Source organism: Loxodonta africana, chromosome 8 (assembly GCF_030014295.1).
Source record: "Loxodonta africana isolate mLoxAfr1 chromosome 8, mLoxAfr1.hap2, whole genome shotgun sequence".
Classification (NCBI taxonomy): domain Eukaryota; kingdom Metazoa; phylum Chordata; class Mammalia; order Proboscidea; family Elephantidae; genus Loxodonta; species Loxodonta africana.
Window position 1 is genome coordinate 14,158,542 of NC_087349.1, and position 24,651 is coordinate 14,183,192.

At 37.2% G+C, this 24,651-nt stretch overlaps 1 protein-coding gene across 6 annotated transcripts in view; it reads left to right on the plus strand.

The window, feature by feature from the left end:
- CNOT4 (CCR4-NOT transcription complex subunit 4) overlaps positions 1-24,651 on the plus strand; it is a 144,158-nt gene that overhangs the window by 95,335 nt on the left and 24,172 nt on the right. For 3 of the 6 annotated variants that reach the window (XM_064289683.1, XM_064289685.1, XM_064289688.1), the window contains exons 7-10: positions 2,625-2,758; positions 15,688-15,745; positions 17,831-18,080; positions 19,122-19,619. In XM_064289683.1, coding sequence (XP_064145753.1) covers positions 2,625-2,758; positions 15,688-15,745; positions 17,831-18,080; positions 19,122-19,619 — 940 coding nt within the window. The remainder of the gene's footprint in view (positions 1-2,624; positions 2,759-15,687; positions 15,746-17,830; positions 18,081-19,121; positions 19,620-24,651) is intronic. The other 3 variants (XM_064289684.1, XM_064289687.1, XM_064289689.1) reach the window with 1 other exon arrangement.

Here is a 24,651-nt window from a genome sequence, read left to right on the forward strand (position 1 = left end):
ATGGCATTTTAAGTAAGGGTTGTACCCAAGCACAATACTGCATTCCCCGTTGTAGATGAGGACTTCGCATGGTTGCTGGGGACTTGTGCAGGGGTGCTTCTCATTTAGAAGGCGGGGGCACTCGTCGCTGCCGTTCCTTCTCCAGGCCAAACCAGAGAGAGCCTGCTAGGGGTTCCTGTAAGAGGAGATGCTCAATAAAATCAAATCTCACCTTTTTTGACTTGGAGTTACTGCAGATTAAATCCCATTATAATAAACACTTTGGAGTTTCTTGACACTGATGTCTTTATGATCAAAAGACAGTGTTAAAATTAGGTCCTTCTGGTATTTAATAAGGATGGATAACTTACCGATTTTCTTACTTATTCAATAACTGCTTGTTAATCTTTTTTTTTAAATAAAATATAAATTTTACATAGTTTTGACTGGGATAGAGAATATATTACACTCATAAACACTATTACAATGAAAATTTCTATCAAAAGGTTCCCAAACCCCAGCTGATCTCATTTTATGATTCCAACCAGTGCTGTCGAGTCGATTCTGACTCACAGCAACCCTATAGGCCAGAGTAGAACTGCCTCATAGAGTTTCCAAGGAGTGCCTGGCAGATTTGAACTGCCGACCCTTTGGTTAGCAGCCGTAGCACTTAACCACTACGCCCCCCAGGGTTTCCATTTTATGATTATTGAACAGTAAAAGAAATTGGACAGTCCCTTGTAACTTACTTGTAACGGGATTTAACCTGTCTCTTACGAACTGCCCCTGTAGAATCATTTGAATATCAGTTTGAGCTTTTTTGTGGCTAGTGAAAGCCATAGTATCTCCTGAACTATTGATTGCAGAATGAATTTTCAAGGCATTTCATGTTTTAAAGATGTAAATTTCACATCTAACTGTTCTTTTTTCTTAGTAATTTAAATTCATTTCATAGTGTTGTTCTGAATTCACCTAGCTTTTCTTTACCTGAGTTCAAAATCACTTTGAAAAGGAATTTCTTTGTAAAAACGCTTCCTTAGTATAGAAAGGAAATTTGAATCAGTTATGGCAGAAATAAGAATATCTTTTCTTGTTACTGCATAACTCAGAATTTAGTTTTTAAATATTTATAGGTGTAATTGGAACAGGCAAGGTCCTTGGAACAGGGAACGATGCATTGTGCTGTTTACAGTACAGTCAGGCTCAATTAAATGGTATTGCCCTGGCTGGTTTTTATGGTTTTGTTTTGCCATAGCATCTTTTTAAACCACAGTTTTTACGTAGTTAACATCCCTGAAGGTAAGTAAAAAAGGTTTTAATCAGTCTGTCATTCCAGTCATGGTATACATGCAGATAGCAAAAGGTTATTCAAAGTGATTTCACTGTAATTTATTTTTGTGTATAACTACCTTCCACAGTCAGTGTTTATTTTCTCCCATAATGTTTGTGACATTGCCTTCTGATACACAGCTACCTAAATAGAGTTAGTACAGCGTTGTCTTATGCCTAGAGCAGAGATGGGCAAACTTTTTCTATAAATGACCAGTTAGTAAATATTTTAGGATTTCTGGGCCGTTCGATTTCTGTCACAACTACTCAGCTCTGCTGTTGTACCATGAAAGCAGCCGTAGACCATATGTAAATGAATGAGCATGGCTGTGTTCCAATAATAGTTTATTTACAGAAACAGGTGGCTAGCTGGAATTGGGTAGAAGGCTATAAATTGCTGACTGCTGGTTTAGAGTTTACATTAATTTTTATTTTACTCTTGGTAACAACAGAGGAAAGGAGAGGATAAAAACAAATTAATGAGATTTTTACTTGGTGTCAGGTAATGAGAAATGTAGTGAAATTCTTCATCTGTGTGCTACTTAAGGCATTAATCTCTAAAAAAGAGTGATTGATTTGGGGTGATCTTCAGTAATTCAGTAATGCCTGTTAGAAAGAGACTTAATGCTTATGTGAAAGATGTGGAAGTAGGTTTAAAACAGACTGTCTCATTTTTTTGAGCTAGTGAAAATGCTGTCTTAAATATGCTTTTCTGTACCATAAAGTGGTTTCCTATTGATGAAATGCCTTCATTAAATTCAGGGAACATATATCACGTAGTCCTGCTGGAAGAACTTTCATTGGTCTAGAAGTTTTCTGATATCATCCTCACAGGTTTCTATGATGTCATGAAGAAACTTTATATGTTTTATACACCAAACCTGTTGCTGTCAAGTTGATTCTGACTCATGGCAACCCTGTAGGACAGAGTAGAGCTTCCCCATAAGATTTCCAGGGAGCGGCTGGTGGATTTGAACTGCCAACCTTTTGGTTAGCAGCTGAGCTTTTAGCCACTGTGCCACCAGGGCTCCATGTTTTATGTAAAAAAAAAAAAATTCAAACTCATTGCCATCAAGTCCATTGCGACTCATAGCAACCCCATAGGACAGAGTAGAACTACCCCATGAAGTTTCCAAGGAGCGGCTGGTAGATTCAAACTGCCAGCCTTTTGGTTAGCAGCCGTAGCTGTTAACCACTATGCCACCAGGGTTTCCATGTTTTATATAGGCTCCCTTTCATAATTCAGAAAGTAGTTCAGCATTTTATACTAGCTATTTTGTGAATCCCACTGCAGTATTAATTTCTTCTTTTATTAGGCGGGCAAACACCAAGAATATGAACAGAAGCTACTTCAAGAATTATATAAATTAAATCCCAATTTTCTTCAGCTGTCTACGGGTTCGGTGGACAAGAATAAGAACAAAGTGACACCGCTGCAGAGGTACGACACGTAAGTACTGATGCGCGTCCGCCCTTAGCCCTCTGTCGCCTTCCCTCTTCAGTCCTCGTCTTTCTAGGCAGAATCCTTCCTGACGAGATCCGCCGTTTGTCCTTCTCATGCAGAGTTGTTTAGCTTTATAGGAGATCTGGAGTGACGGTTCCTGGGTTTGAGTATTCATTCTCTGCCTGCTCTCTCTAGTGATGCTTCAGACAAGGCCTTGATGGCTTCACCTCTGCAGTGATTTGTAGACTGTCCTGAGCCCAGGGAACACCTTCCTTGTTAAAAAGGAAGTTAAGGGATGTTAGGTGTGAAAGGGCTCTTGTCACCTCGTTGAGATTTACCCCTGTTATAATGAGAAGAAAAGACACTGTGACTGGGAGAGTGGGAGTTATCTGAAGCATTGTATGTTGGGGGCACAGCTAGTCCCAGGAATCACTGAACGCTAAAGTCGAGTATACTGAGTGGGGAGAGTAGCCCCATATTCAGACTCTTACCAGTGTGGTTTCAGGTAGACCTGTAGTATATCAATGTTTAAACAAATTTATAGTTCTAATTACTGAGTCTCATTCTCATACGGTGATCTTCATATGTTGGATTGTATTTGGTTATGCTCTAAAATGATATAATTCAGAAAAATATTCATTTTGGGGTTATACTCTCTCCAGAATGTTCTCTCATTTGATTCTGTAGAACCTTTGTTGTATTTATTTTTAATTTGATAAGTTTAACTTCTATGCAGTGATTTTATTTAAAGAAGATAGCTGTAATTAATTTAGGTATGCTGATTGTCTTTTTTTTTTTTAATTCCAAAATTAAATTTCAGTGATACTTTAATGTCTGTGTATTAAACGTTATATCCCGATGTCTCTTTAGCACTAAGTAATTTAAGAGCCATTTTTCAAAGTCGAGTAATAATAACTACATGGATTATTGTCAGAGTGAATTTCTTTAAAAACATATTCTTGTGTTTATATTTTTGAAGTCTTTAAGTTTATTCCCTCTGGTAGTAAAGATTATTTAAATATTAAAGACTGCTCAAATTTTAACATTTATTTCTTGTTTATACACATACGTATACATATATGTGTATTATATATAAATTTATGTAATAGGTCACACAGCAAAACATAAAATTACTATGTAGTAAAAGTTGTGGAATTTGTTTACATCAAAACTAAGAATGACGTCTAAGTCCATGTGAAAATCTTTTTGATTTGAAAAGCTTTTGACCCTTTCCTTGGAGTTTTTGTACCTGCCCTTTCCAGTGTCTGTGTATCTGTGAGGAACCACATGCTGTCACATCATATGGGTTGGCAGCTTGTAGTGCTTGGCCTAAGAATGGAATTATTGTAATAAATGTTTATTTTGGATGCTTTTAACATTTATACAAATCATTGTTCTCATTTGAAAAATTGTCAGTCTAATTAAAGTCATATTCTGGGCTGATAGTCCCTAGAGAATGCAGAGCAGAAATTTAAATTTTAAATTATCTCTTTGAGATAACAGTTGTTATTTTCTGAATATAAAAGTAACAAGTTTTCATTGAAGGTAATTTTAAAAATTCATAAAAGCATGCAGAAGGAAATAAATATTGTATGTGATCTCAATACCCAGAGGTTTTCACTGTAGAAAATTTGGTGTATTTTCCTTGCGGAGTAAATTTCCTTGTAGTCTTTTCTTCTTCTTGTGAATATGCAGGTAGTCCCTAGTTTACGATGGGGTTCCATACAGACAACTCTGTTGTAAGTAGGTTCTGATGTAAGTCGAATTACCTTTTTTTTTTTTTTTAAGTTTTCATCATTATTGCCTTTTATTAATCTGTATCATTATAAATTTGATCTTTGTCATTGGTGATTGGAAACATTACATCTAAACATCAGCAAATTACACAGTACAACATTGTACGTAGCACATATTACTAACCATAAGATGTTAAAACAAACAAAAACCAGACTGTCGTAAGTCCTAAGTGAGGTCTGTTGTAATGCAAATACCTCTTAAGTCAGGGACTACCTGTGTATATATATATATATATGCAAATTACATTGGTTTGTTACATTTTTAAAACTTAATATTCATTGTTATAAATAATAAATATATTCCCATGTCATTAAAATAATTTTTAATGGCTACATAGTAAATAACCCATTATATATGAACATTTCAAGTGTATTAAGTCAACTTCCTGTTATTGTATACTATGTTATTTTCACTTTCGGGCTATCATCAGTAGCACTGTGATGAACATTTTTTTATATAAAAGTTTTTTGGTTATAGCTTTGATTGTTCCTAGAAGTAGAACTGCTGGATCAGAGTGTGAGAGTACCTCTTTCTTTGAATTGGGTGTTTTTTGTCCTCATATTTGCTAATTTGAGAAACAAAAAAACTTGTCTTATTTTAATTTGTATTTGATTAGTAGAGTGAACTCTTTGTGCATTGTGATTTCATATCTGTTCCGCATATTCTATTTGTGTTTATTTCTCCTTTCTGGTTTGTAAGAATGGTTTTATGTGTTAAGGAAATTATGCCTGTATGATATATGCTGCAACTATTTTCTCATTTCATCTTTTGTCTTTTAATTTTATAAACGGTATGTTTTGACTTGAATAAGTTTGCGGTTTTTAATGTGGTTAAAAGTGTTCCTCTTTTCCTTTATTTTTTGTCCTTTTATGCTTAGAGAGACCTCTACCCAGAGACTGACCAGATAAATAATTGCGTACATACGTTTTTTATTTTATGCCTTTGTGGTTGGGATTGTTTTGTTTTTGGTATTAAGTGTTTTAAATGTATAGAGATTTAACTTTTCCAGCTGAACCAAATAAAACCAAACCCGTTGCTGTCGAGTTGATTCTGACTCACAGCGACCCCATAGGACAGAGTAGAGCTGCCCTTTAGGGCTTCCAAGGCTGTAATCTGTACGGAAGCTTTCTCCCCTGGAGCAGCTGGTAGGTTCAAATTGCTAACCTTGGTTTAGCAGTCAAGTGCTTAACCTCTGTGCCACCAGTACTCCTCCAATTGGCTGACCAATTATTTGTATTCTGGAATACATTAAATCTATAAATCAATTTTAGAAGAATCAACATTCAACAGTATTGATTCCTCCCAACTATTAGCGTGGTGTATCTCTTATTTAAGTCTTTTGTACCTTGTATGAAAAATAATTTAGTCTTTCTCCTGTTCTATAGCGTTGGATCTTCCACCACCACCTCTTCCTATTTGAGAATCCCTGTCTAAAAATTAGAGAACAGTGTTAGAGTAGCTGTGCTAGCAGGCATCCTTGTCTCCTTCTTTACTTTTATGGGAATGTCTATGTCTGTGGTGTTTTATTCACTCTTAAAGTATACTTTTTGATACTTTATTTGAGATAAGTATTTTTAATCACAATATGAAAGTATCTTATTCTTCCTAATTTATTGAATTTTCTCCCTTTAAACTGGAAGTGAATATTAGAATTTATCAAATGTCTTTTCAGGGTTTATAATAAGTATGTAGCTGTTCTTTATTTTTTGTAATCAATTTTCAATAGATTTTCCTAATATTTTATTGGCTTTGCCTTCACTATATAGTCAGATAATCCACAGAGCACATTCCTCACTGTTTCAGTAGCAGGAGAACAGTGTCCTAGGAGCCTCAGGTTGTAGAGTGGTTATGACTTGATAGCATGGCTCAGCCACATAAGGCCACTATTGAGGGAACCAAGATGTTCAGCTTTAGACTGAACTCAAAGGAGGGTAGAGCAAAAACTTGGCATCTTCTGTGTTCATTTGATCTCCTCCAGTAGTCCTGTGTGGTAGATATCATTGTTATCTTACTACAGGTAAGAAAACTAAGTCTCAGAGAGTTTATAAATAAGCCAGTATCCCACATGAATCAGTGACAGGCCAGATTCTGACCAAGTCTCCATCACTTTAAAGCCCAGGCTCATTGTACTCGTACTACCAGTCTCCCATGGTTTAGTTTAGATGAGGCGATACAGGAAATTCTGAAGAGAAAGAAAGTCTTAGGAAAAATTAACACGAACCACATTAACTCGGTTAAATGAGATTATGCCGTAACTGAAGCTATCTGGTGCTTGAGGCCTGTCATATCAGGATAGGGATTGGAGTGTAAGTTCCAAGGAAGGCATCAATGGTATTTTGAGCAAACTCTTCTGTAAAGCACGGATTGATGGCAGTAGAGGGTTAGAGAAATAATGAAAGGAGAACTTCTTTAGCAATTTGTAAATCTTTATTATATTTATGACATTGACAGAAAATGTACTTATTTCTTAAAAATATGACCTATATCCTTATTGAAAGTCACCTATAAGCTCTGATCAACTTTGAAGGTATAGTTGGAGTACCTTGTGTATTCAGCAGATTGGGAGTGGTCACTGCTTGAATCCTGGGTTATTTGGAAACCACTTGAGGTTTAGAAAAGGTTTGGTCTGAAAACTGTAGAAGGTAGTCTTGAGCAGAGTTGGTTAAATAGTGAATTAGTTTCAAGATACTCTCTGAAATTCTGTATAGAATTGTGTGTGTGTGCACATTTTTCTGAAAAGAGGACCTACAACCTAAAATAATGATCATTTATTGGTGTAGAGAGGGCTGGTCTGTGATACCCATAGCTGAATTGGAGGTGGATTCAGGAGTGGCCCAGAGAATAGAAAGGTGCCATGAGAGTTGGCCGTTGTTGTTAGATGCCATCGAGTCAGTTCCAACTCATAGCGACCCCATGCACAACAGAAGGAAACACTGCCTAGTCCTGCACCGTCCTCACCGTTGTTGCTATGCTTGAACCCACTGTTGCAGCAGCTGTGTCGGTCCATCTCATTGAGGGTCTTCCTCTTCGTTGCTGACCCTCTCTCTACCAAGCGTGATGTCCTGCTGCAGGGACTGATCCCTCCTGGTCACATGTCCAAAATATCTGAGATATGGTCTCGCCATCTTTGCTTCTAAGGAGTATTCTGGTCGTACTTCTTACAAGACAGATTTGTTGATTCCTTTGGCAGTCCGTGGTATATTCAATGTTTTTCGCCAGCACCACAATTCAAAGGTGTCAATTCTTCGATCTTCCTTATTCATTGTCCAGCTTTTGCATGCATATGAGGCAATTGAAAACACCATGGTTTGGGTTAGGGGTACCTTCATCTTCAAGGCAACATCTTTGTTTTTTTACACTTTAAAGAGATCTTTCACAGCAGATTTGCCCAATGCAGTATGTTGTTTGATTTCTTGACTGCTGCATCCATGGGCATTGATTGTGGATCCAAGTAAAATTAAATCCTTGACATCTTCAGTCTTTTCTCTATTACGATGTTGCTTATTGGTCCAGGTGGCTACATTTTATAAAATGGATTTCCAGAAAGGTGTTTTCTCTTTTATTCCAAGGACCACTTACTAGTAAACTAAGTAGATGAGTTACTAAGGTTTGTTAAAATTTGATGCTTACATGAAAATTAGTGAATTCCCAGATTTTTTTCCTGAGGTTTGTTTCTTATTTCTCTTTAAAACGTTTCCTTCCTGTGCAGTGTTTGGTTGTATACAAAGTTATGGCATATGTGCACACACAGTGGAGAACTAAACTAGTAAATGAGCTGGGGTGTCTTGTCCCATCTAAGTAGAAAATATTTTTAAAAAGTTAGAGACCCACAGGTCTAAAATATTTGTTCCAGAGGTTGGGATGGAATGAGTGGGGGCCGGGAGCACTTAGAGATAGTGTTGTTGGTGCCCTTATTTCCTAGAATAGAAGAAAAGGCACATCAAACTGAGCAGTTGTATATCTAAATTCAACTTAAATATATAATGTCTTTTCAGAGGTTAAGCCTGTTACTGAGATTCAAAATTAGAATAAATAAATGGAGACTTTACTCATTGTTTTTGAAAGGCTGCCACATTCTGTTGTTGATGTTGCCAGGTGCTGTCGAGTCGGTTCTGGCTCATAGTGACCCTGTGTACAATAGAACAAAGCACCGCCCTGTCCTGCACCACCCTCACAGTCGTTGGTGTTTGAGCCCGTTGTTGTGGTCACTGTGTCAGTCCATCTCACTGAGAGTCTTCCTCTTTTTCACTGACCTTCTACTTAGCAAGCGCGATGCCCCCCCTGCAGGGGCTGGTCGCTCCTCCTGACTGTCCATAGTGTGTGAGATGAAGTTTCGCCATCCTCTCTTCTGGGAGGCAGTCTGGCCATACTTCTTCAGAGACAGATTTGTTCATGCTTCTGGCAGGCGGTGGTATATTCAGTATTCTTTGCCAACACCACAATTCAAAGGCATCAATTCTTCTCTTCTTCTTTGGTCTTCCTTATTCATTGTCCAGCATTTGAATGCATATAAGGTGACTGAAAGTACCATAGCTTGGGTCAGGTGCACCTTAGTCTTCAAGGTGACATCTTTGCTTTTTAACACTTTAAAGCCGTTTTTCCCAGTGCAATGCGTCTTTTGATTTCTTGACTGCTGCATCCATGGGTGTTGATTGTGAATCCAAGTAAAATGAAGTCCTTGACAACTTCAGTCTTTTCTCCGTTTATTATTATTGGTTCAGTTGTTTTCTTTATGTTGAGGTGTAATCCATGCTGAAGGCCGTGGTCTTTGATCGTCATCAGCGATTGCTTTCAGCAGGCAAATTTGTGTCATTTGCATAATGCAGGTTGTTAATGAGTCTTCAATCCTGATGCTCCGTTCTTCACATTGTCCAGCTTCTCAGATTATTTGCTCAACATACGGATTTAATAAGTATGGTGAAAAAATACAACTCTGATGCACACCTTTCCTAATTTTAAGCCATTAGTGTCCTCTTGTTCTCTGATAGATTTATGATGGTAGATGCCTATCTTTCACCTTTAATATCAAGAATAATTAATTATTTGTGCCTACTAGTAGTTACCAAAACGTTTCTATTCACTCATGTTAAATGCATCCTGAAGTTACGAGAAGATTGCAGTTAAGATCATATTTGCCCTGATACAATCAGTTCAGGTTTATTGAGGCATTTTTTTTTTCTTGCCCTGTTAATAGCTAATTGTGTAACTTTCCTTCCTTAAGATGTGGTCATATTTTAGTAGCAAAGTAATAACTTTAAATGTTAATGTATATTTGAAGCCTGTATCAAATAAAATTTGTTCTATAAAGAAAAGTTTTACTTGCTTATAACTTAAATATGTGTTCTCAGTAGAAAATGTTTAAATACATTTCAGAGCATGAAAAATTGAAGTGAATTCTAAATGAGTGTGAGAATATTTAATTTAGGAGCAAAGTGAATATGTATTTGCGTATATTGTAACATGACAGTGAAATTTGGAAATGTCTGTTACGTTGACATCTATATATTAATTTTACCTTATGTCCAAAATATTACTGAAACTTAATGCAATCATTGTGGCAGTTTTTATCTTTTGAATTCAATAAACAAGGAAACGAGACCTTCTCAACGTTTTCTTCTGTCCCATGCCCAGCCCTCCCAAATGATTTTTACTTTGATCCTCCTCCTTTGTAATATATTCTTTTATGTTACAAATTTTAAAAAGCATCCATGAGACTTTTTTTGGGCACTTGGTTGCTGTTCCCACGAAAGAAGTAAAATATGACTGTATTTGATGCGGGTGGGAGAGATCTTCTTGGAAGAAATAAAACCAGAATGTTCCTTAGAAGTGAGAACGGCGAGCCTGGGTCTTACATACTTTGGACATGTTATCAGGAGGGATGGGTCCCTGGAGAAGGACATGATGCTTGATAAAGTAGAGGATCAGCAACAAAGAGGAAGACCCCCAATGAGATGGATTGACACAGGGGCTGCAACAGTGGGCTCAAGAGTAACAACAATTGTGAGGATAGCTCAGGACCAGGCAGTGTTTCGTTCTGTTGTACATAGGGTCGCCATGAGTCGGAACCAACTCGATGGCACCTAAAAACAACAGAAGAGAGCAGACACATGGCTGAGTGTTCAGAGATCCAAGTTGAGGTCCTGCAGGGTCACTGATTGCCTATTCACAGATAGTGTTGAATTTTGGTTTCTGAATCTGTAAAACAAATTATTTAAACTAGATTTTATGATTCCTCCTAGCTGTGAAATTTAATAATTTCAGAGACTTTGTGGAGACTCGATGTAATAGCTAGCTTTTCACCGTGCTCCTCTTCGTGCCTTCCATGGCAGCGATCAGATACCAGGGGTTGCATCTCAGACCATTTGAGTCAGAATCTCCAGGGTTACAGTCTGGATGTACCCTTTATACTTTAAATAAGTAAATAGAAATAAAAATCAATCTGTACATAATTTGAAGAGCTCCATAACACTAGTTTTGTCTAGCTTAATGTAAAAGTGTTTACTCCTAAGAAATATGTCATCTCACCATAGGTTTCAGAACTATTTAGGATTAGGACTTTTGGAAAAATTTAGTGAGAATATTTATATGAGAACATTTTATAGTTAAGAATTTTTATCTGTAGGAATTTACAGACAACACAGCATTGCCTACTGGAAATGATTTCATACTTTGGGATCAGTTATTCTTGATTGTGGTATGAGTACTCTTAGCTCCACTTCAATCCAGTCCTTTTCTATCAACTGTATGGTACTTGAAGGAGCCCTGGTGGTGCAGTGGTTAAAGCAGATGGCTGCTAACTGAAAGGCCAGTGGTTCAAATCCACCAGCTGCTCTGCAAGAGAAAGATGTGGCAGTCTGCTTCTGAAAAGATTATAGCCTTGGAAACCCTATGGGGCAGTTCTGCTCTGTCCTACAGGGTGACTGTGAGTCAGAATTGACTCGACAGTGGTGGGTTTGATTTTGGTTTGGTGTGGTACTTGTGGACTCAGGTGTTTTGATTTCTCTTTCTCTCAGCATTGTGACTATTCTTAGTGTTTGAGTGATCTGTAGGTAGGAGTGGTTTTCCAACTCTTAGCCTTTTCAAAGAGCCTTGTCAACCTCTGTTTTTGCCCCTCGCACTCTTTGATTTAGGTCCATCAATTGTATTATCTGCTTTCCTTTGTTTTTGCCTGAGAGAACCAAATCAGCATGCTTCAACTTTTCTGCATTCTTTTTAGTTTTTCCCTTCCTGGCCAACTTCTGCCCCACTACTTTGTACTGTGCAAATGGTTGTCAAACAAAAATCTTTCCCATTGAAAATTGATTGAACAACAAAACTTAATGCTTCAGAATACGAGCTTTATTTTTAATATGACAAAAGAGGTTGATTTTAGAAAGTCTATAAAATTTTTTGTTTTTTTAAATAAAAAAGCGCAGAGCACTTTATCTTAGTGCGTTTAAAATGCTTGTATCTCAGCTTCTGTTGGGACCTGGCAATTCTTGACCAGAGACTAGTCCATTTCATGGGTAGGTCTCTTTCTTCATTAGTAAATGTAAAATTTGTTGAAGTTTGTTTTCCTTTTCCAAATAGTTACCTTCTTGGCATGGTAATGGGTGAGCGGATGTTGAAAAATACAACAACAGATTTGTTAATATGGCCACAGCTTAAGTGGACGTAGAGCCTGACATGTAGGAAGCTTGACATCTGATGTCAGTGGCATCGTGAGAATTCTGGCCTCTTAGCAGCTATCTCTATCTCTTTTTTCTGCATGCTTAGCGATCCAAGGAGTTCAAGTTTACTGAAATTTGTAAATATACTTTCTCTTTCTTTTGGAGAAATACAAGTATTTATAGGGAATGTCCCAGTTTTCTTTTTACTTGTTTGCACTAATAGTTGCACTTATAATGGCAACTTTAATTATAACTGACTTTTAAAATCCACATAGAAAATAAAATAACTTCTGGCTATATTTTTTTTATATATTTATAAAGTTTTTTTGTTTATTATTCCTTGTAATTGTTGATTATTGTTAAAATAAATTGAAGAATATACTAAAACGGTGTGGCACTAGACATAAATTTACTGGTATGTTGCCACAATCCTGATTTTTCTGCAGCTGCCTTTGGATTGATGACATTGATCTAGAAGTTTTTAAGCATCTTTATATCTCTCCCAGGTAGAGTAAGATATTCTGATCAGTGCTTATGAAAGAGCAGTTGGGGCGGTAGACGAGATAATATGAGTTCTTCTAATTAGTTTTAATCCAGAAACATCCTTATATTTATTCTTTATGCAATAATATCTGCATATATTGCCCTTTACATTAGGAAGACTGACCTCATCTGTGTTGAAAATTATTTAGTGGTCTTTAATGGTGGTGGCTGGGAAGATGAACTGATACCAAGACACTGAAATTCTTCCTTGGTAATATTTTCCCTTCATCGTTCCATTTCTATTACTACTGCTTCCTCTCAACGCTTAAGCCCTTATTCCCATATTAAAATCATTTGTCGTTGTTGTTGTCAGGTGCCTTCAAGTTAGTTCTGACTCATAGCGACCCTGTGTACAACAGAAAGAAGCACTGCCCAGTCCTGCGCCATTCTCAGAGTTGTTGCTGTGTTTGAGCCCGTTGTTACAGCCACTGTGTCAGTCCATCTCGTCAAGGGTGTTCCTCTTTTTCTCTGACCCTCTACTCTACCAAGCATGATGTCCTTCTTCAGGGACTAGTCCCTCCTGATAACATGTCCAAATTATGCGAGACAAAGTCTTGCCATTCAGGCTTCCAAGAAACACTCTGGCTATACTTCTTCCAAGACAGACTTGTTCGTTCTTCTGGCAGTCCATGGTATATTCAATATTCTTCTCCAACACCATAATTCAAAGGCATCAATTCTTCTTCAGTCTTCCTTACACATTGTCCAGCTTTCGCATGCATATGAGGCAATTGAAATACCGTTGCTTGGGTCAGGTGCACCTTAGTCCTCAAAGTGACATCTTTGCTCTTCAACACTTTAAAGAGATCTTTTGCAGCAGATTTGCCCGTTGCAATTTGTTGTTTGCATCCTAGACCGCTGCTTCCATGGGTGTTGATTGTGGATCCAAGTAGAATGAAATCCATGACATCTCTGTTTATCATGATTTTGCTTACTGGTTCAGTTGTGATATTTTTGTTTTCTTTACATTGAGGTGTAATCCATACTGAGGGCAGTAGTCTTTGATCTTCCTCAGTAAGTGCTTCAAGTCCTCTTCACTTTCAGCAAGCAGGGTTGTGTCATCTGCATATTGCAGGTTCTTTATGAGTCTTCCTCCAGTCCTGATGCCCCACTCTTCATATAGTCCAGCTTCTCGGATTATTTGCTCATCATACAGATTGAATAAGTATGGTGAAAGGATGCAGCCCTGATGCACAGCTTTCCTGATTTTAAACCATACTGTACCCCCTTTTCTGTTCAATGACTGCCTCTTGGTCTATGTATAGGTTCCACATGAGCACAATTAAGTGTTCTGGGATTTCCATTCTTCTCAATGTTATCTATGATCTGTTATGCTCCAAATAGGTGAATGCCTTAGCGTAGTCAATAAAAAACACAGGTAAACATCTTTCTGGTATTCTCTGCTTTCAGCCAAGATCCATCTGATATCAGCATTGGTATCCCTCGTTCCACATCGTCTTCTGAGTGTGTTTTAGTGCAGGTTTATCTCAGGTTATCGCTCTGTGTTCCAGTCTGTCCTTCGTGCCACCACCAAATTAATTGTTCTAAAACCCCACTTTGTTTCTGTCATTTCTGTGCTCAGAAATTTCTCTTGGCCTCTGGAGCCTGGCCTCTTGTCTACCTTTCTGTTCTTACCTCTCAGTGCTATTCTAACCGTCATATATGTTGGCCAGACTAATTTTCTCTCTCTCAACCCTGTCTGTAGCATTTTGATCCTTGACACACATGGTGTTCCTACCTTTAATGCTGTCCTTCCCCCTTTATCCTTCCTTCTCCAAGTGCTAAGTGGTTTTACGGAACGTTCCCTAACTGCCCCACTAGAGGTAACTTTCTTTATTAACTTCTTGATACCTTGTGAATAATGAGTAAAGATGCTCTTCAAGTAAATTTCAACCTATTTGCCAGAATCAAGAGCACCTGATGATGTCTCTGCAGTGGGCACACCTGGCATTCAGAGTGGGTGCCAGCCCTGGTTAAAATGTTTTAGGGCAAACAAATATCCCAGTAAGTTGTCCGTTAACGTTTGAGATGACTTTGGACGTATTTCCAGGGAATGAAATAATTTTGAGAGACTTGGAATCTTAATTTTTTTCCTATAATATTTTGTCAGAACTACACATCTGGATACTTTTACTTTTCTCATGTTCAAGTGCCAAGTTAAATAAAGTTAGTTATAGAAATGGCATCACTAGGTTAGTGTTGTGATGCTTGTTGAGATTTTATTTTGTCTTTAAGTCAGACTAGTTAAAGTGGACTTGAAGTTAGCAGTTCTGTTTTACTTCTGTCTTCTCTCTATGGAAATAAAAATTTAATATTTCTGTTTAAGGCTGTGTCAAGAGTTTGTACAAATGTTTGTATCTGTTAGTCTCCTGTGTGTGGGAGGTGTGTGTGTAAACATACACATATGCCTTTTCTGTGGTCACCGTTAGAATATTGAAGTATTACAAGGAATTAGCATAGTTCTTAAAAAACCTGTAGAGAACACTTCAGTAACTTATGTCTTGTCTCTTAGAAAAACAGGACAGTAGTATTTAAAAAACTAGTGGGAGATGGGTTTATCACATGCACAAGACTAAATGAAAAATTAGACTTTTGACTATTCATCAGACCAAAATCTGAACTCATTGCCGTTGAGTCAATTTCGACTCATAGTAACCCTGTGGTAGCATCCAACTTAAGCAGTATGTTTTCTTTTTCATAAGCTAGTATCTCAACCATTATTTTTAGAGAATTTAATTAGAATGATGTAAGTTCCTCCAGGGCAGAGTCTTCTACTTCTTTGTGTCCTTAACATCTAATCAGTGTCTCACATCATAAGGCCTCAATAAATGTGTGTTAAACATGTTTGTTATTCTGGATTTGGGTGGGTGGGTTGTTTTTATTGTGACAGAATGACTTTACTTTGATTTCTTTTTTTTGTTTGTTTGTTTTTCTTCTTTTTTACAGCCCCATTGACAAATCTTCAGATTCTCTCAGTATAGGGAATGGTGATAATTCCCAACAGGTAAGATTCTGGTACAGTGCTACTTCATTTATCTCCTGTACCCCGAAAACAAGGTATTCTATACACATGAATTTTCTAGATAATGAAAAATATCTTAAATTCCAAAACAATTTAAAAACATGTTTGGTGGATATCTTTTAAAAATGTATTATAATTAGTCTTCTTTCTTCCCGAGAATATATAGAGTGTAATGTAACCCATTTTTGATGACTCAGAATTATTATTACCATAGCTTAGTGTACTGTATATAATACTTGGGAGGCCTTAGAGTCTGGGGATGTTCCCGGCCCATTTGGCCTCAGTGGTCCCAGACTAGCACACCTTCTGAATTCTTGCATTTCAGAGTTGTTTCCCCACCACGTGCTCCCCTCATCCCTTGCCGTCAACTTTAACTTCCTATTTCTGTCGGTGTACGTGCCCCTGACAGTTTTCTTTCTTACTTCTCCCAACAACTGTTGGCTTTGAGATGATAACCAGACAGTTAAGTTTCATCCACCGTGTACTCTGAGTGAGGGCCTGACCTGTAGAGCATGCTTTGTGTCATCTCGTCTAGTTGCTCAGGGAACATCATATCTGCTCTTTTTTTTTTTTTTTTTTTTTACTGCTTCAGTTTCAGCACAGCTTCCCACGTTGGTACAATAGATGTAGTTCTAATCTCTTCTGTAAAGATTGGCCAGGCCCCACAGTGTTTGTAAACAACTTAGAGATCTCGAACTAGGGATTTTTGAAACTTTTTGCTCACAGATGCATTAAAGAATTTGAAAATCTGTATATCCGCTTGCACATTTTAAGTTGACATTAAAATTATTTTCCTAGTAAGTTGAAATAGTTGGGAAGGGTATTGTTTCCAACATATTGTAAATATTGGTATCTTTCAATAAAAATGCTACGGTACTCTAAGGTACTCTAAGTATCTAAAAAAATTAAGTATCACAGTGTTTTGACACCCCATTATCCACTAAAGAAAAATACACAGGCTCTTTTTTACTAATCAGAAGTTTTATACCATTTTTCTCCGTGAACTCATTTTTTCATTTCCACTACCATTACAGAATTTATCTTAATGTGATATGGTTTATATTTGAAAGGCATATACTTAAGCAAAAACTGATAATCTAAATTGATATTTTGAACTGGAAAAAAAGTTTTTGCTGTCACAAGGCTTTAAACACCCAATTTTATTTCTTCTGAATTTTTGTTAGTAGTATTGAGTTCATCAAAACAACACACACACTCTCACACACACATACGTATATATATACACATAAAGATTATGCGTATATATATATATATATATATAAAGGTTACATAATGGTTAAATATAAACACTGAAATTATATTGGAAATGCATCTCTTAATTAGAGGGGTAGGGCTATTTTTTAATTAGTCATCATGTATCCCTGAGTGAACATTACTTGTTGGGAGCATGAGACAAGATTCCGGAACAATCCTTGTCATGTTTTTCATTTTTCTAGATGCAAGTGCTGAGACATCTGTAGTTGTAAGAAAGAGGAGGAGTATTATATCATTATCATACAAATCTTTGAAATCTTCCTGAATTAAATACCTAAATATTTCATATAAAGATTTATCATTAAAAATTACGTTTAATAGCCTGTCTGGGAGAAACTTGAGTAGCTCATTCTTCAGTTCAGTTGAAGACAAACTGTTGGGAATCATGTCATTTGCAAAAAGATTCTATCATGAGAGTCACTCATTCTGTCACCAATCTGAATATTTCTAATAAATTGTTGTCTGGCCTCTGGAAAGTTTTCGTTCTTGGGCATAATACCACAGTTGGGTCCCAGAGAGTGAGAAACAGTCTTTCCTTTGTGAAATGAGAGAAGCACGTTTGTGAAAGGAGAGGAGACTGGCTTAATGCTTTTCAGGGAGCTCAGTTTAGAAGAGAGACATCTGTAAGTGAATGGTCTTACTGAGCTTCCGAAGTCCATGCTCTCCTAAGTCTTCAAGCACCCCAGTTTGAAGATGGGTTCCAATACATTTAGTCTCAAACCTTTTTAATTATGACTTATTAAAATGTATAAACTTATATTGATTATTATTTTCTTTTCCTATTTTATTTAGATATCTAACAGTGACACGCCTTCACCACCACCTGGTTTATCAAAACCCAACCCAGTCATCCCCATCAGTTCATCCAATCACAGTGCACGGTCCCCTTTTGAAGGGGCAGTAACAGAGTCACAGTCGTTATTCTCAGACAACTTTCGCCACCCCAACCCTATCCCAAGTGGGCTTCCTCCTTTCCCCAGCTCCCCACAGACGTCCAGTGACTGGCCTACAGCACCTGAACCGCAGAGCCTCTTCACCTCAGGTACACAGTAGTGCTGCCGAGTGCTCCTCGTTACGCTCCTCGTGTATCGCTGCAGACCAACATGAAACCTGTTGGTGGATATATTTTTATCCTTTTTTCTCCCTACTCCCTTCTTCGTAAAAATGTAAACATCTTAAACTGCATAGAATTAGGCAGTTAGATAAATTGCTGTATGACCCAGGAATTACTGTTAACAGAGAGATTTCTCCAGAAATCAAGGGTTATGTCCTCATTTTGGAGCCCTGGTGGCGCATTGGTTTGAATTTTATCTTTATTTCTACCCAAAAATAAACAGCTTATTCCTCTGGGAAGTATTCAGGACTTACATTTTTAGTCAGAGCTGTGTTTGTTTAGTTAAATTTAAGACTTATTTCCCCAACTGACAATAGAGGTAAGTTATTTAGTAGTAAAAGTTGTGATTTGGCATTTTTGAGCCATTTCCATTTTTATTCATTGTTAAGTTTTATTATTAATGTGAAGGATTACGTATTAAAGTAACATGGACAATAACACCTCTGGAGCAGCCAGTTAAAGGAAAAAACATAAGGCTTAATATAAATAGACACTTATCCCATTAAATTACATTATTTTTTCTTAATAGTATATGAAACATATATTCAAAATTATTTATACTTTGATAAGTAGCATTTAAAAAATAAACTTTACTAATTGAAATCTGCTAGATTTTATTATTATTTATGTAAATGACTTATTCTGGGTTTCAGTTATGAATGGTTGAGAGTATAATTTTGCTTGATTAGCAAAATTCACTGTATGTAATTCAGCTTTTGAAGTTAATAGTATAAGACTGTGCTAGAAACAACAAAATAAATAAAATTAAAAAAAAAAAAGAATGTGCTGGAAGTATATGAGACCTTTTTGTAATTATATAATCTGAGTGTGCTAAGAAATACACAGGTTTTGCAGATAATTGATTTTATCTTGTGTTACGACACGTTTAACTTTTCAGTAGTGTGGGTACCATTAGGTCTGAAATTGAGCCATGCATTTTATATTAACCACAGTTTTTCTTCCCCACAGAAACCATCCCAGTATCATCCTCTACAGACTGGCAAGCAGCGTTTGGCTTTGGTTCTTCTAAACAACCAGAGGATGACTTGGGGTTTGATCCCTTTGATGTCACTCGAAAAGCCTTAGCAGACCTGATTGAGAAAGAACTGTCAGTCCAAGACCAACCCTCACTCTCGCCCACACCTCTTCACAACGCCTCCTCACACACTACAGCCGCCAAAAGTCCAGGCTCCGGGTTCCTGCATCCAGCTGCCCCTGCAAATGCCAACTCTCTCAATAGCACCTTTCCAGTCTTGCCACAGAGGTTCCCCCAGTTTCAGCAGCACCGAGCGGTTTATAATTCATTCAGTTTTCCAGGCCAGGCTGCCCGCTATCCTTGGATGGCCTTTCCACGCAATAGCATCGTGCACTTGAACCACACAGCAAACCCCACCTCAAATAGTAATTTCTTGGACTTGAATCTCCCACCACAGCACAACACAGGTCTGGGAGGGATCCCTATAGCAGGTAGGTTCATTTAAAGCCTTTGAGAACTTGTAAATCTCTCATGCCTTCTGGCTGTTGGGTGGGCAGGGAGGGGACTATTGAGTAACAGAATTAGAGTACGTATTGTTAGTCTCTGAAATTTCTGTGGGAAAACAAAATTAAGGTCTTTATCATAATCTAAATTTTTTTTAACCCGATGGATGCCTTGTAATATTGAGCTTTATAAGGATGGTGGAGTATTGTATCTAGTTACTGTTTGGAAGCATTTTACTTAGTAGGACAGTTACCAGCCTTTCAAATATCATATAAAATGCAAAAAGAAAAAAAAAGTATTCTGAAATTATGGTGCTGTAAAGTTCAACAGCATGGTAAAAAATCTGATTTTGCATTCTAAACATAAATGGTTTCAAAAAAAAATATTAAGATGGTAATTAGTGAGAGCACGAGGGATAAAGCCACTCTCTATTTTCGGCAGTTCTTATTTTGACTGGTACACACATACACACATGCACACATACACCTATATCCCCGAACTGTGCCAGTTAATAATAAAGGACGTAATATCTGAGAATTCTTATTAATGTCTCACAGACGTATCATATGTGCACAAACATATGTTCTGTGAAAAAGAAATTGTTTAAGGAGCAATATTTTCCTTTTTGGTCTGTCATGTTTTTATTTCTGGGGAAAAATGTTAGGTTCCTATAAGTTTGATACCATAATACTTCTGGTTTTGTACTGCTACCCTTGAAGGTTTCAGAACTTTGGGTTTTAAGATCTCATAACGTTTTTTAGATCACGTGTCTTCTATATCTAAGGGAATCCTTATTAATAGTAATTTAGACTTAGAGATGCCTGGTGAAAAGAAAGTTTGTTTATCTCCTGGTTCTTACAAGTAGAATAGAGTAGTCCCTTACTCTGTTGCAGAGTTCATATAATTTATCTTTATTCCTTTTCATGGCCTTTGAGGTATGGCACGGTACAGTGTTACTGTAATAATGTGCTGTTACCAGCAAGGCATTTGTTTGTTGGACCTCTTGTTTTAAAGCAAGGTTGATAGATGGATTCACAGAGATCCGTTTTTATTCCCTTTGTGACCTACAACATTGCATTTGCAAGACAAGTACCTGGGGTTAGAGAGTACAGTTTTGTGGCTCTTGGTATGCTGAAGTTAACAGTTGGTACAGGGAAGTTAAATTACATAAGCTTAACAGCACCTACCATGAACAGGTAATCAGGGTATCTGTTCGTTTCATGATGGTAGATGGTAGGTAATCCAGAATGGCATTGTTTAGCCCTCTCCTTCTACCTGAGGTTCACTTGGGAAACACTCTTAAGTGTTCAGTTCCTGGTACTCCTTTTTTTTTTTTTTTCTTCCATTCAAGACAGCATATTAAAGTGTAATTTTTTGTTTTGTTTTAGTCATTTGGAAATGTGGAATTTTAATTGCTGGTAAGAAGACCAAAACCAAACCCAGACCCGTTGCCGTTGAGTAGAGTCTGACTCATAGTGACCCTATAGGACAGAGTAGAACTGCCCCATAGAGTTTCCAAGGAGCATCTGGCGGATTTGAACTGCTGACCTTTTTGTTAACAGCGTAGCTTTCAGTCACTGCACCACCAGGGTTCTCATAACTGGTTACAACATTAAAAAGTTAAAGTTAAAAAAAAAAAAAGTTAAGCTCCCCTAAATATTCTAAACATTAAAATAAAGGACTAACCCAATTAAAAATGAAAATTTGGGTTCCTTTTTGACCAACAATGAATTAAGCCATGTGGGGAATACAAAAAAAAAAAAAAATAGAAACTAGGGGTACTCTTTCCAGGAACTTTACAGTATAGTTGAAGAGAAAATTATACACGAAATTGGTGACTATATGATACTAGAATCTGAGCGATGTCAGTGTGCCCCTAATTGTTGGGGAGGCTTTGCTGAGGATTTAGGAATTGATCTGGGCTGTGGTATTTGGGATTTGGGTCAGCATGGGGAAGAGAAAGGCCTTTTATGTTGATGGAAACCTCCTGATTGTAGGCATAGAGGCAGGAATTAGTATGTCATTGCTCAGGAAGAAGTATACCTGCCTTCTCTAACAGGAGGTGCTTGTATGGACAGCGGGCAGAACAGCGGGGACTTGATGCGATGGGGCAGGATGCCTTCGTGGAACCCCAGTTCTTAGCTCTCTTCATTTGATGCTTTTATTTGGCTTATTACATGACCGTCTTTGATCAAGTATCCGTTCTTCCACTTTCAAAGTCATCAAATTGTCCGTTGGCACAGAAGACCAGTTCTAACCCAAGTATTTCAAGCCAGTCACTATTCTGGAAATGCCACAGTGGTGTTGAGGAATCACTGATTTGTGAATGTAGTTGTCCTCATGTTAGCCATTTGGAATCATCTCCAATAGATACTTTCCGAAAAACTGGCATTAAATATAGCCCTATCTTTGTGGTTATTTATTTACCTTCTTTGAACACATAAAACTCAACCATGGAGCATTAAAAACTTTTTTTCAGAAATTCCAAGGATTAAGTCACCAACTTTAGGTTCTGAGTCATTGTTTTTTGTGGGGGAAGAAGGGGAGGGGAATTTGTTACTTCATGTTTTTGGCTGTGCGTACTTGCCTGGTATTGAAATGGTGACTGTGGTTAAGCTCACCATTATTTTTAAGGCTTTGATGACTAGAGAAATTTTGGTTTTAATGTTCCAGAATATTTGAAATTGTTATCAAGAGTTGTACCAGAATTCTCTCGTGGCTTATAAATATTTCTCAGATACGTCAGGAGACTGAATGTTTAGTTGAATAATTTTAACTAGATGATTTAGGATTTTTAGCAACAATTAGAAAGTACAGATAGAAAAAATCTGGAAAACTATACATCTTAACTGTCTAATTTGAAGCAATTTAATACCTAGCTAATACCTTCCCACCCCCAATTATAATTCAGTTGTACTTGAGTTGAACTGTTGAAAGGGTTCAACTTTGTATCATCCACTGCTTATCATGGGACCTTCCACAGGGTAGCTATTCACTCAGTGCTTCATTGATCCAGAGAGCACTGTTTCAGGAGACCAGCTGCTTTAGAACCTGTGTAGAAACTGTTTTTAAACTAATGTTGCTCCTCCCAGAGGCTCCACCCCAGGCAAGGCACATGAACTCATTCTGTAGAGATGCAAATCAAAACAGGGTCCGCGCCACGTGGAAGCGGATATTCAGAGGTGGCAAGCAGCTGCAGATACAGACCCGTTATGTGTTTGCGTGTACATTTTTGTTTTTGGCTTGTTTCAGTTAATTCTTAAAGGTTGGTATATCTGAAACCTCTCATGGGAAGGGCAGCTGCCAGAGGTTTGACAGAAGTGTGACTTCCATTTCCTTTGCCTAATTGAAAACATTTTTTTAAGTGTTTAAAATTAGTTGTTTCCTTAATTAGGTAAAATCTTTGTAGCAGTGTTTTCTGGGCGGCCCATCCAGTTTGCAGAGTGTAGAAGGATTTTTGAAGTAACTATTCTTGGGCAACACAACACTTCGGTTAACTATAGCATGTCCATTCATGTCTTCATTACTGGAACCACGTACCTTTGTTCTAAAAAGTGACTTATCTTTTCCCAAAGAGAGACTTACCTGTCCAGCTCCTTCATTTTAGGAATGAGAAAACTATGCCCCAGAGGTGAAATAACTTGTTAAGGGGCACATATTCCGTTAGCGGTGGGATTGGAGTAAGAACTCGATCTCAAATCCAGTGACAGACGGACTTTCCCACTTACATCATCGATGTTCTCCTTCACCAGTAAAGATCACTGGCCTGTGCTGTAACTTGGCTTTCTTCCCAGAGTAACTGATGCTTGCTGTCACACACTCAGAGCCCCCTTTTGCCACTGGTATCTATTCATGGGACAGTTGGCCCAGTTCAGGGATGTGGTGGATACAGACAGAGTGAAGTTCATCGGTGTGATGAAAATCAGCCTCTTGCTTAGTCCTCATTAGTACTGTATTCTCACCAAGTGCTCTAGTCCAGTTGACATAGCAGCCTCCTTGCTCTGTACTTAGGGCTTACAGGATCTTTGCAGTTTATTGAAAAACCAGGAAGTAAACTGTTTTAAGGGTTGAAAGATTCTTTTTCGTCACTTTGTCAGTTTTGCAGGTTTACTTTTCAGGGAACCCTCTGTCAAGATATTTTTATTCCATGATGCTAAAAATTCTGTGACAAACACATAATAGTAACAGGTAATAAAAACAAATAATAGCATTGTTGTTTCAAGATATACTTAGAAAAATATTTGGTACTGTTTAGGATTGGATTTTTTTTTTTCTGTTTTAATTCAGATTTTACTAAGAGAGGACATTTTTCTTTAAAATTTCTGAGTTAGCTATTTTAACAGTGACTTGACTGAGTTTTGAGTCATGCGTGAAACAGGTCACTTATAGTCAAACAATTATCAATTATTAGGAGAACTGATCTCATTTTATGTTTAGTTCTCTGACCTAGAAGCAGTCATCTCACTTTCAGTCAATTGGATCATTGTATCGTTAGCGTCTTACTGTTTTCCAGTTACTTCAGAAGTCTAAATTGAATTTTCTGATGCTGTATTTTAATAAGTTAATATTTATATCTATTTCATTTTTCTAATGTACTATTTCTGCCTTTAAAATGTGAATTTTGTAGTTTTCTCCTTTGAAAAATCAGTTTTTCATTTTCTGTAAATCAAGTTTTAGTTTTTTCATAAAATACTATTTACTACTAGAAATACCTGTATTTGTAAGGGGTCCAATTGACTTGGAAAAGAATAGCTTTCCTGGTTGGGGTTTTTTTTTTGTTGTTGTTTTTTTTGTATATTTATAACCCTAAATCTATTTGTTCGTATCTCTGACATAGCATTAAAATAAGGGTGTGTTTACAGTGTAGCTACTTTCCAGGTACTTGATATGTTTATATTTTACGATTCATGTCTTGTTTCACACCCGGATGCCAATCATTAATCATGTATTTTATATATGTGTCAGTATTCCAAGTATTGAAGTCATTTTTAAAGGGACTGTTAACAAATCTAGTCACCC